The 13824-nt window shown below is 44.9% G+C and overlaps 1 protein-coding gene across 1 annotated transcript in view; it reads left to right on the forward strand.

Annotated features, from left to right (window-relative positions):
- The window catches only part of LOC132208302 (uncharacterized), a 64312-nt gene that overhangs the window by 11188 nt on the left and 39300 nt on the right, over positions 1-13824 (forward strand). The window contains exon 6 of the mRNA XM_059643974.1: positions 13167-13342. Coding sequence (XP_059499957.1) covers positions 13167-13342 — 176 coding nt within the window. The remainder of the gene's footprint in view (positions 1-13166; positions 13343-13824) is intronic.

A 13824-nucleotide genomic window follows, 5' to 3' on the forward strand; every position in this document is an offset into this window, starting at 1 on the left:
AGTGACTGGCCATTCCGTTTTCCTCAGAGAGACCACGTCCTTCAACAGTTCCAAAAGCTGAATATCTGGCAGAGGGATACCACCGGAGACATTCTTACTTATCCTAACAGTCACACATCTCTCCTAACAGTGCTGGGTCGTACAGCCGAACACATGTCGAACTCTGATGAAACTGCAGGTTCCATGAATGAAGCCCAAGATCCCATACAGTCTCCTCAATGCATTTTAGTTATGTTCTCTCTCCGATAAAGATTTGTACATAGTAACTCCCCGCTCCATGCTCGTTGCGTCTGTACCATTCAAATATATATTCCCCTTCCACGTTGTTTCCCTCAAGATGCATAAACTCACTGTGTGTTCTAAAGAAGAGATGTTTATTCAAAATATTAACTGTGGCTCCACTATTCCTGCCACTTGGAAAACAGGACAGTACAGCATCGGAAGAAGCCCTTTGGCCCACCACATCTGTTCTAATATTGATGCCACTCTGAAGTGATGCAATCTGCCTGTACATGATCTATATCCCTCTCTTCCCTGCCTGTTCATATGTCTGCCCAAGTGCCTCTTAAATGTCGTGATTGATCGTTTCTGCTTCTATCACCTCCCAAGAGAGTACGGCCGCCTATCACTTCCTGTATAAGAAACGTGCCTCATACAACTCTTTTTTTAAACTTTCCCCCTCTCACCTTAATCCATTTGCCCCTAAAATTTGTCATTTTCACCTGAGGAAAAGGGCTGAGTGTCCACTGACTCCCTTTCAGGTCGCCCCTCAGCCCCTCGCTCTGTGTAGTGATAACAATCCAAGTTTGTCCAAGCCAGACAAAATCCTGGTAAACCTCTTCTGCAACCTTTCCGAAGCCTCCACGTCCTTTCTGTAATGTAGTGATTGAAACTGCACACGTCACTCCAAAGGTGGCCGAATTACAACTTTCTATTCAGCCCCCTGACAGAAGAAAGCCAGCATGCCATAGTCCTCCTTTACCACTTTATGCATAGGTGTTGCCACTATCAGAGACCTATGGACTTGGACCTGCAGATCCATCTGTATATCAGTGCGACTCAGGGTTCTTCCATTTATTGTTTACGCTCCCCTTGCAATTGGCCTCCCAGAATGCATCCCCTCATAGTTACGTGTGCGTGTGTGTATGGTCTCAGGTCTGATCCTTGTGGGACAGCGCTAGCCCTGACCTCCAGTCAGAAAAACACACTCCACAACTGTTGACGGGTGAAATATCAAACAGGAGTCTTGTGTTCTGTGTTCAGCAGCATGAGCAACCTTTATGCGGAGCTCCTTAGCAATTCATTGTGGGAGATTTTCTGGTGCTGTCTCACTGCACCCAACCAAGTGTAACATTTTTATACATTTCACATTACAGCAATGACACGCAATGTTATCATGTAATTGTTAGCCATATTTGCCTGAGCGATACATCCAGTCCAGTAAACGCATGGTTAATGGCTCTACAGAACTTGGTGCTCCCACAGTCTGTTGATGTTTAACTGATTCCTTTATTATTTGCCTTTAGAATACCTGTTGTTAAATCACATTTCAATCCTGACAGTTTTGTACTCCTTCCCAAACATTTACCAGCTGCACCACATTAATTACGAATAACCTCAATGCTCCGTTATCACTGAGGGCTCTTCCAAATTTGGTTGGGCTTTATTTTCGCTGTTAACCCAAATTCATAAGATTAGAAATGATATTAATTTCTACCACTTATTGTAAGTTCTTTAAAATAAACTCTAACGTTACTGCAGTTCTGTGACAGCTGACAGATTGGGAACAGCCGCTCTCTCACTTGACCTGAGAAATCAAACAAACAGTCTCTCTGAATTGCAGTTCCAGTTACACACTCCAGCACTCAGATGTGGCCAGTGAGTTTTGAATCAGTATTTAACTCATGGATAAATCTTTACTGCCTCTTCTCTAAACACTCTGCATCACTAATTTTCTTTACTTAGTGAGACAGCATCAATTTGAATTTCACTCTCATCTGTGGAATTCAATCTCTTCACAAATTTACCATGTCATTAAAAGAAACTTGTTTATATTCTTCAAATTTCTAGGCACCATAACCGCATCTTTACTCTATTTTGTAATCTGTTTCTGCCACTTTTCCGTTGATCACTGGGTGGTTATCCTTCTGCAGTCGTAATTACTGCGTTTTTACAGCCATCTTTTGTCCCCACTCCTGGCTATGTAATGAGAAGGTTAAATTGTGAATTGTGTGCAGCACATGACCCGAGGAGTGATAGTGATAGAAATGGGCTTCGTGGCAGTATGGAAAGGGAAGGGGTGAAGCTGGCTGTGGCAGGCATGCAGCAAACTGAAATAAGAATGAGAGTGAATTGATTAATATGGACCCCAATAAGTATTACATATAATCAAGCCTGAATTATGGGCTTAGGACAAAGGCCAGTGAGGTTTGAATATGAATAATTCCCAAAGCGGGTGATGGCGGTGGCCACCAGCCTGTAAAGAACAGGAACCCAACACAACTTGCCATAAGGGTGAATGGTTGTGTTTGGACTTTGTATACCTTCAGTTGGAACCACTGCTTCCACTTTGGCCCCCACTTTTTCATATCTACAAGAGTGCATATCTCACTGTAATAATCACCTAGTAGGGGCTGACCCATCGTGGTCACAGTGGCACATGATGGGATAATACTTTCACCAGGACCTGATCTCCTGGATTAGGAATGCCAGCTCGGATGTTGCTATGCTCCCTTTCTAAATCTCTGATTCTCTGTCCGTCTCCAACTTCCCCTCACAGCTCATGCAGCTGTTTTGCCAGTTCTCTCTCAAATTGTTTCACCCTATTATTTCCATCGCACGTTTCCAGTTGTTCTCCTACCACACCCTCCCGCAGCTGAATAGCCTGTCTAGTCACAAATTCAAAAGGGGGTCAACCTCAGTTTCATTAGAATAGTGGGGTGTACTCTAAACCATCCTTGCCTTGTCTCTTTCAGGGTCTTAGACCAGTTTCCAGTGTTCGGTTAATTTGTTCGACGTGAACTTTGGGGCTGGTACGGGAGATGGAATCTCCATTTAGTACCTAACAGCACACATACTGTTTAATTACTTTCCCTGTAAATGTGTCCTTTTTTGAGAATTTGCAGGGGAATGCTTCCACCCACCCAATAAATCTCGGGTGAGGCGGCCATGCAAAATTACTGATAACGTGCGGGGATGTGCAGGCTCAATCGGTTAACCATGGTAGTTGTGGGGTTACAGGGATAGGGTGGACTGGGTCCCTCTTCAAAGGGTCTGTGTGGACTTGATGGGCTGAATGACCCATCCCAAATGTAGGGATTCTACAATCTATGATCTAAGAAAAGACTGGATCAGCTGGATTAGAGATCGGATCGACTGGGTGTGTACTCATTGGAATTTAGTAGAATGAGGAGGGTATGGCATAGAAACATAAAATTCTAATGAGCCTGGATGGGTTAGGCGTAGGAAGAGGATTCCGGATGATGTGGAAATCTCAAACTGGGGGTCACAGTCTAAGAATAAAGCCTTTGGGACCGAGATGCAGAGCAATCCCTTCACCAAGAATGTGAACCTGTGGAATTCTCTCCCACAGAAAGCTATTGGGGCAAATTAATTAGATATATTCGAGAGGGAGCTGGTTGTTTCCCTTATGGCTAAAGGAAGGAAGGAGTATGGAGAGAGGGTAGGAATGTTATGCTGAGATTACACAATCAGTCATGATCATACTGAATGGTTGTGCAGGCTCAAAGGGTCAAATAGCCAACTCCTGCATCTACTTTTCTGTTTCTGTATGTTTAGACATTCAGCATTTATTTTTCTTGGGTAGGGAACCCGTTGAATCCATCTGCAATTGTTCCCATTAGCCCCCTGGGTTATGGCTACTGTCTGCATTTAATCTTTTCCCTGACACTGTGTGTGCAGAGCCTTCGATAACACTTTATGATATCATCCCCTACTCCAGGCCACCACCAGCAATGAGGCATCTGATATTGCATTTTATACCACCCAGCATGGGCCAGCCGATGGTATGTGGTGGCACTGTCTGATCCTATGTCTTCCTGATTCCATCTTGTCCTCTCATTGCCCCACCCTTTTCCCATTCACATTTCTCATGTTGTGGGGCTGTTTCTTGAAATGTCTTCAAACTTACTTCTCTTCCTCCAGTAACTGCTGCCACTGCCACTTCCTCAAATATCTGTACTGTTTCAGTAAGTATTTTAGCTGCCTGACCTGCATACTCATTGCCCTGTTGTTGTGGGGTTTCTACTTTCCTGTGAGCTCTAATCTTCATTACTGCTGCTTCAGTCACAAAATTAGCTGCTTCCATCAACTCTTTAATCTGGTCTTCGTGCTGTATGTGGCCTCCAGACAAGGTGACGTACCCGCGCTGAGGCCAGGCCAATATATGGTCGTGAACTATACCAAAGTCATCAGGACTGTCTGTGTATATGTTGACTCTCTGGCTCCTGACTGATGTCAGGGCTTTTAGTAGTTGTGCCAGTTCTGAACATTTTCCGCATAATTCCTACAATAATTAAACAACCCTCAAGTTTGCCTTTTTCCTTTCACGGTGTGTGACTGGGTAGTTTAAAATCGCATTCTTTTGTTTTTGCGGGACTATCCTGTGTCCCTACCTGACTGATATCCCAGACAAATCACTCCCTGTCATTCCAATTTGCTTTCTGTGGTTTAATTTTAAGCCCTGCCTGGCACATGTGACTCAATACTCTATTGATGATCCAGATATGCTCTTTCTGACTGACTGAGGTGATGAGGTCTTGGTAAGATCAGTTTGGCTAATTCCGTGAACCATACGTCAGTGGAATATGGCTGGAATATTGTGGAATTGCCAGAACAACTGGGAACATGTGTGCTGTTTTCCTCAGAGTATTCTTATTCTGGGATTCCAGGTCCACAGGTACGGATCTGGACTGAGATAGTGTCCTGTTGCGATTTCAGCCTGTTAAGTACAGTGTGCTTTTGCTACTGTAGGATACTGTTCAGAGACAGATGTGTTCAGGGAGGTATAATCAACAGGGAGGCAATCTGAGTCATCAGGCTTCAGTGAATTAGTTTGGGATGCTATAGTATCAGTGATAATGGGAACTGCAGATGCTGGAGAATCCAAGGTCATAAAATGTGAGGCTGGATGAACACAGCAGGCCAAGCAGCATCTCAGGAGCACAAAAGCTGACGTTTTGGGCCTAGACCCTTCATCAGAGAGGGGGATGGGGTGAGGGTTCTGGAATAAATAGGGAGAGATGGGGAGGCGGACCGAAGATGGAGAGAAAAGAAGATAGGTCGACAGAGTTTAGGTAGGGAGGGGACAGGTCAGTCCAGGGAAGACGGACAGGTCAAGGAGGTGGGATGAGGTTAGTAGGTAGATGGGGGTGCGGCTTGGGGTGGGAGGAAGAGATGGGTGAGAGGAAGAACAGGTTAGGGAGGCAGAGACAGGTTGGACTGGTTTTGGAATGCAGTGGGTGGAGGGGAAGAGCTGGGCTGGTTGTGCGGTGCAGTTGCGGGAGGGGACGAACTGGGCTGGTTTAGGGATGCGGTGGGGGAAGGGGAGATTTTGAAGCTGGTGGAGTCCACGTTGATACCATTGGGCTGCAGGGTTCCCAAGCGGAATATGAGTTGCTGTTCCTGCAACCTTCGGGTGGCATCATTGTGGCACTGCAGGAGGCCCATGATGGACATGTCATCTAAAGAATGGGAGGGGGAGTGGAAATGTTTGGTGACTGGAAGGTGCAGTTGTTTGTTGCGAACTGAGCGGAGGTGTTCTGCAAAGCGGTCCCCAAGCCTGCGCTTGGTTTCCCCAATGTAGAGGAAGCCACACCGGGTACAGTGGATGCAGTATACCACATTGGCAGATGATCCCCTATTCTCAATTCCTCCGCCTCCACCGCATCTGCTCCCACAATAAGACATTCCACTCCCGCACATCCCAGATGTCCAAGTTCTTCAAGGACCGCAACTTATCCCCACAGTAATCGAGAACGCCCTTGACCGCGTCTCCCGTATTTCCCGCAACACATCCCTCACACCCCGCCCCCGCCACAACCGCCCAAAGAGGATCCCCCTCGTTCTCTCACACCACCCCACCAACCTCCGGATACAACGCATCATCCTCCGACACTTCGGCCATCTACAATCCGACCCCACCACCCAAGACATTTTTCCATCCCCACCCCATCTGTTTTCCGGAGAGACCACTCTCTCCGTGACTCCCTTGTTCGCTCCACACTGCCCTCCAACCCCACCACACCCGGCACCTTCCCCTGCAACCGCAGGAAATGCTACACTTGCCCCCACACCTCCTCCCTCACCCCTATCCCAGGCCCCAAGATGACATTCCACATTAAGCAGAGGTTCACCTGCACATCTGCCAATGTGGTATACTGCATCCACTGTACCCGGTGTGGCTTCCTCTACATTGGGGAAACCAAGCGCAGGCTTGGGGACCGCTTTGCAGAACACCTCCGCTCGGTTCGCAACAAACAACTGCACCTCCCAGTCGCCAACCTTTTCCACTCCCCCTCCCACTCTTTAGATGACATGTCCATCATGGGCCTCCTGCAGTGCCACAATGATGCCACCCGAAGGTTGCAGGAACAGCAACTCATATTCCGCTTGGGAACCCTGCAGCCTAATGGTATCAATGTGGACTTCACCAGCTTCAAAATCTCCCCTTCCCCCAACGCATCCCAAAACCAGCCCAATTCGTCCCCTCCCCCCACTGCACCACACAACCAGCCCAGCTCTTCCCCTCCACCCACTGCATCCCAAAACCAGTCCAACCTGTCTCTGCCTCCCTAACCTGTTCTTCCTCTCAGCCATCCCTTCCTCCCACCCCAAGCCGCACCCCCATCTACCTACAAACCTCATCCCACCTCCTTGACCTGTCCGTCTTCCCTGGACTGACCTATCACCTCCCTAGCTCCCCACCTATACTCTCTCCACCTATCTTCTTTTCTCCATCTTCGGTCCGCCTCCCCATCTCTCCCTATTTATTCCAGAACCCTCACCCCATGCCCCTCTCTGATGAAGGGTCTAGGCCCGAAACGTCAGCTTTTGTGCTCCTGAGATGCTGCTTGGCCTGCTGTGTTCATCCAGCCTGACATTTTATTATCTTAGTTTGGGATGCTGTCGGTCTGACAATTACCTGCTTCGGCCAATTGTTCATGATCACAATTGCTGCCTCCTCAGCCCCAGCTTTGATGGGGTATTGTTTTTGTGGTGGAATGAGAGGGCCCTTGATCTTTTCCAGGGTTTACAGATAATAACCCATGTTCCTGCTTGTGATTGGGTCCCAAGTGTAACTTCCCAGCTTGCCTGACTGTCCCAGTCTCCCTACAGTGTCGCTACTCTGGAGATGCAGCCTTCTTTTTCCTCCTTCCCATGTCCTGCTTGGAGGGCCCCCCGTCGTAGTTCGGGAATCTACAACGTGAGATGCTCCTCATTGTTTTCAGAAATCAACCCCCAGAATGTCACATTCCCAATCTGCATCTGAAAAGGTTCACTTCATCTATCACTGAGTCATCGAGATGTGCCGCATGGAAATGGACCCTTCAGTCCAAGTCTTCTATGCCAAGCAAACATCCTAAATTCATTTAGTCCCATGTGCCAGCATTTGGCCCACATCACTTTAAACCGTTCTTGTTCATATACCCATCTAGATGACTTTTAAATGTTGTAATTCTACTTTCATTGACTGCTTCCTCTGGCAGCTCATTACATACATACACCACCCTCTGTGTGAAAACATTGCTCCTTTAAATCCCTTTTAACTCTTTTCCTCTCATCTTAAACCGATACCCTCCAGTTTTGGACTCCCAACCCTGGGAAAAAGATCTTGACCATTCACCCCAATCCATGCCCATCATGACTTAGAAGCCTCTGTAAGCACTGCCTCCCCACCTCTTCCCCCCCCCCCCACCCCTCCCCGTGCCCCCCAGCCCCAGCCTACAACATTGCAGGGAAAATAGCCCCAACCTATTCAGCTTCTCCCTTCTGATCAAACCCACCAATCATGGCAGCGTCCTTGTAAATATTTTCTGAACCTTTCAAGTTTCACAACATCCTTCCTGTAACAAGGAGATCAGAATTGAATGCACTATTCTAAAAGTGGCCTAAGCAATGGCCAATATGTCTGCGCCGTGACACACTAACTCCTAGATTCAAGACTCTGACCTATGAAGGCACACGTACCAAATGCCTTCCTCCCTCCCTTGTCGACCTGCAACTCCACTTTCAAGAAACTATGAACTTGCACTCCAAGATCTCTTTGTGCAGCAACACTCCCAGGGCCTTCCCATTAAATCCATAACTTCTGCACTGATTTGCCTTCCTAAAATGCAACACCTCACATTAATCTAAATTAACCTCCATCTGCCACTCCTCAGCTTATTGGCCCATGTGGTAAGGATGTGATTGTACTCTGGAGATAACCTCCTTCACTATTCACTACACCACTGCTTTTGATGTTATCTGCAAACTTTACCTCCTATATTCACATGCAAATCATTTACGTAAATGACAATAAACAACGTCCTTTTGTCCGTCACTGTCTGTCCAAGGTTTAACTTTGATCCACAACGGTGCCATAGGCACTGCCTTCTCACACTTCCAGGTCATCCCATCCATTGTTGTCCCTCTGCCCATAAATGGGTGTTTTGTCATCCAACCCATTTGAGTCAGTGTTATCATCCTTCCCTTCCTATAACTACCGTCTTGTCCTTTTGCTTTAAGCCCTCGTGTAAGAGCTGCCACCTTTGCTTGTTCCCATTTCTCATTGGTCATATTTCTGATGGAGGCTGTCAGAGTTACAGCTGCCTTCTCATATTGACATATTTTTCTTGTCTATTCCACCAGGGTCTCTGCTCTGGTTTTAGGGCGCCCAGGTCTTAACCCTTCCTGATCATCTTCATGATCAGTTTCTTTTTGCAATCCAATACAATTTGTAACAACCACCCCTCGAGGCCTTTTTTTTTGTTGTCCTTAGGTAGGGCCCATTCAGAATCCGTTTTGGCCACCTTGGGCTTATGCTTGCCCTCGTGCCCCACTTTTCCACCACGATGTCCTGCTGTGTGGTTCAACCCCTCCCAGGTGTGGATGAGGTCTGTCAATTGTCCACTGAATTCAGCACAGCTCCCTTCTCCCTCATTGTTCTTATTATATTGCCAAGAGCGATTCTGGGGTTTACTGTCTGCCTAAAGTGTGGTAAATATTGAAGATACTTACGTGATTAGGATCCACAGCTGATCACTGACTGGTTTAATATTCTGCTCACAGAGCAGAATGTTGGAGGAGAAATATAAAAGAGGGGCTGAGAGACAATTAGTCGATATTCATGGTGCCTGTTAAACTGTACAGTGAAATATATTTACTTTGATTCATGGATATGATAATAATGAAACATATTCTGTGATTATTAGAATACAGAAGAACAAAGTGTGACATTTTAAACTTCACTTAATAATAACTTGACATTCATTTTATATATCTACAGAGCTGAACGTAGACTGATTATTAAAGTGATATTAATGTGATCACAGCAAAAAAAAATCATTAGGAGCTAACAATAATTAACAAAATAAGCAATATGATTATTTGCACTAATTCTTGTATTGAAAATCCAGCCTTGTTTAATGCTTCTAAAATACTACGCTAGTCATTGTAATTCAAGAATACAGTAACAATGATGTCAACTAAAAAGAAGACTTTAATTTTAGCTTCACTGTGATAATGGACCAATGCAATAATTGGATGACTGCACTGTAAACTGTAAAGATATATAATATCGGCTCTGAGAAAAATAATTTGGTTTACAAGGTGTTCTGTACTCGGAATAATTAGAAATTAATTGTGATTATGAATTAGCCATTTAAAAGATCATTACTGTAATTGGCTAAAAATATTTACATTTTGCTAAGATAATCGGACCAAGGAGCATACAGGTTGAAAATGTGTTTATTCAACAGAATACACAAGAGAGAGTTTTCCCCAGGAACTAATTGTAAATACACAGCTCAAAGTAGCTTGAAAAATATATAGAAGCCAAATGATCATTGAATTGAAAAAGATTACATAGTTATAACTGACAGTTTAAAAGTCCAAGTATTTTGGCTACATGTTCATGTTGTTCATAGAGGCAACATGTGGATCAAAGTTAAACCTGGATGGACAGTCGGGGACAAAAGGATGCTGCTTTTTGTCATTTACATCAATGGTTTGACTGTGAATGTCGGAGGTAGGTTTGCAGATGACATCAGAATAAGTGGCAGATTTTCATGTTGGGATTCTTGTCTGTTTAACTATAATCTGTTCTGTTCTCAGTGTAAGAGGCTCTTCTTGTGCATGATGGGCTGTCACTAACAGTGTAATTTACCCGAGAGTCCTGGGATCAGGTTTCCTTTGCCTGCAAATCAGGCGGCCAGTAAACTATGCACCGGCTTTTCTTTGGCGCAGCAGAGATTCATTTCTCAGTGAATAAGTGTTCGATCACAAAGTTATTTCACTCAGAATGGTTTCTAGCACACACCATCCACCAGTGTATCTGGAAAGTTTTTTTTTTCTGAACAATTCCAATCTCTACCTGTCGATCTGATGGTACTTGTCAGTTTTATGAGAATTCAACCCTTTGTTGCCGAGCTATTTTTGTAAATGATTCGGTAAATCTATTGCTTCACTGTGGAGTCTGAAGTCGTTATGAGCCGGTTTCACCAGTTCGCCACACTAACTTACCCCGTCTGTCTGTATTCTACTTTTTTTAGTATTATCTTATCAGCAAATTCTTTCATTAAAGTGACGAGGAGTGATTTTTTTTTACGTGACTTTTTTTTCTGTTTAGCATTTTGATTTAAAACATAAGACAATGGTTTGTATTTGTGAGGGGGTGATATTGCTGTGTGCAACAGCCTGTCATTTATGGGATTACGTTGCCTCGAACACAGTGTTCTTTTGTCTCCAAATGACACATGATGTTACTGGAGCACCTGGAAAAAGGATGTGTTCATTGCCGTGTGAATTCCATCAATGTACTTTGTAGAACCTTCTGAAGCCAGAGATACACACATGTGTGTAGATTTGTTTTCCACACTTAAGGAAGCAATCATTAGCATTTGAGTGATTGTAACACAGGGGTACCAGACTCATTCTTGCAACTGGAGATTATAATGAGGTGCGACTGAGTAGGCTAGATCTGGATATCCTGTATTGCATGTGAATAAAGAGGTGTTCTGTTTGCACTGTATGTTATTACCAAAGACAGTGACAGGGTACATGTTGGCAGCTATCTTTGCTGATAGGAATGTAGCGTTATGGATCAGTCTGAAAGTGGTAGAACAGCCTGAGTGCCTGAGATAAGCAGAAATATCTTCACTCAAATACCTGTGAATCTGTGATCATTTCCACCTCAAGAAGTGAATCTGACCACATTCCAAAAAATGGTTTGCAATGTTTGTGATGCTAAGGGGATCAAAACACGTTGCAAAAACTGGATGAGTGCTGAGAAGTCAACAGTGATGTGACTCACATGAAGTGTGGATGCTGGCAAATTGAAACAAAACAGAAAATGCTGCAGAAACCTCGCCAGTCTGGCAGCACATGTGGAGAGAGAAACAGAGTTCAGGTTTCAGGTCTGATGTGATTCTCCTTTGGAACAAACAATGTTAAACTGCAAGATAATAAAATGTGAGGCTGGATGAACACAGCAGGCCCAGCAGCATCTCAGGAGCACAAAAGCTGACGTTTTGGGCCTAGACCCTTCATCAGAGAGGGTCTAGGCCCAAAACGTCAGCTTTTGTGCTCCTGATATGCTGCTGGGCCTGCTGTGTTCATCCAGCCTCACATTTTATTATCTTGGATTCTCCAAATCTGCAGTTCCCATTATCAATGTTAAACTGCAAGTCAGGCTCCAGGTGTGAAATAATGTAAATCTGACTCAGTCTCTGAAGAAGGGTCGAGGTCCGAACCGTCAGCCTTCCTGCTCTTCTGATGCTGCTTGGCCTGCTGTGTTCATCCAGCTCTACACCTTGTTATCTCTATCTCTGAAGTTCTTTTTCAGAGAAGCAATCTTCCCGTTTGTTTGATTGTGGCACTGAGAGTGCACTACTGAAACAGAAAAGACGCTTTCTGTGTCTCGGTGATGTCTGGGTATAGTGTCTGTTGTTCGTCGCTGAGACTGGACGGGAGTTCTGATACACTGGAATCTTCAATTGAAAATTCTGTTTTTTTTTTGTTGAAGATCAGGAAGGCTTTCTCCTACGCAGGGAATCAGCCCACGATCACTGATCTTCGCTGACCATGACAGGACTCAAACCTAGAGGCTATTTTTTGTGATTAACACAGTCAGATGTGCTCGACCGTACTCAAACAGTCCTGTCTTTCCCCACGCCCCAGCTTCATGATTCTGAGTAAGAGGATCTCAATGTAGACACATTCCCTATATATGGGACAAACCGGCATAGATCCACTATCCACATTTTCCCTCAGAACACATTCCTGACAAAATATTTAGTTATAGTGAAGGCTAGACTGCTTGAAGTGCCGTCACTGTTCTCACAGAAGTAATTGAACTGTGTTGTCTGGATAGTTCATTTTAATCATTTATGGACGTGCCTGTAGCTTTCATTTCAAGTGGGATCTAGAATGTATCAGCCCTTAGAGGTGTTTCTGAGGAAACATGTCACTGTTTTCAGGGAGCTCCTTGGGAAATGTATCAGTGTTTTCTCGGGGTGGAGGGGTGCGGGGGGGAGAATGTCAGTGTTTATGGGGACGATCAAAATGTGCCTGTGGAAAGGTGTCAGTGTTTATTGAGAATCTCCAGTGAGTGTATGAGCATTTACAGAGTGTCTGTGGGGAATGAGTATCGGATTCTGGTTTGCAGAACTTTCCTGATGTCTAAGCGGCTCCCAAACCTGTGATTCTGAACACTGGATTTATTTATGGGGATGTGAATGAGGAGACTTTAGACAAGTACTAAAGGGCAAAGGAATCTCTCTTTATTTAGTAGCATAAAGGTAATTAGAATTTAAGAAATGGGTATCTCAGTAAATTCTATGAAGTTAATACAATACACGATGGAAAGAGACCACCACTATTAGACATTATTTACTGACACACAGAAAACAAGCATTTACACTGTCTGCCTGAATTCCTCCCAATAGGGTCCCAATGCACTGCCACCGATGTTGGAATTTGGGATCTCGGGGTTTATGCTCCCATCCCAGAATGCGATTTTTGAAGTCCGGTGGTCCCTCTGGATTACCACACCTAGAGCCTGGATGAAGACTTGGGACTGTGTGGGTTTGTACGTTTGGGTTGAGTCGGCTGATGCGCAAAGGTGTGTTTTGGTGAGTAGCCGTTTCTCTTCACCTTTTGGGTTCTCACCTCAGGTTGTGACTGAGGACTCGTGGCTTCGGTGAAGTCAATGATTGCTTGTGCTAGTCAGTGTCTGGTTTGGAAGGCCTGGGTCAGGTTTTTGCTGATGGTGTTCTTGGTTCAGAAAGTTTGGATCCCGTGTTCGGAAGCTCTTTGTTCAGTTTCCTCCTCCCATAAGATCGGGGCTGGCAGTTATACTGACTGAGAGTCCCATTATCTTCACACCAGATTTGTAGTTTTCACTCTGCTCTTGATGTTCTTTTCTGAGGTTAATTAGCTTTCCGATGGTTAGACCGTGTGTGAATGGATTGGAATGTCGAGTATCTCTGTAGGCTCCATACTATCTGTGCTGCATAGCCAGAGGTGTAAAAGCTGTCTTGGATCAGTTCCTTTTGGATCAGGGTCTGTTGGTTTCGGTTAATTGTCCTTTAAGTGAGGAGGTGC

The sequence above is a fragment of the Stegostoma tigrinum genome, unplaced genomic scaffold, assembly GCF_030684315.1.
Source record: "Stegostoma tigrinum isolate sSteTig4 unplaced genomic scaffold, sSteTig4.hap1 scaffold_355, whole genome shotgun sequence".
Lineage (NCBI taxonomy): Eukaryota > Metazoa > Chordata > Chondrichthyes > Orectolobiformes > Stegostomatidae > Stegostoma > Stegostoma tigrinum.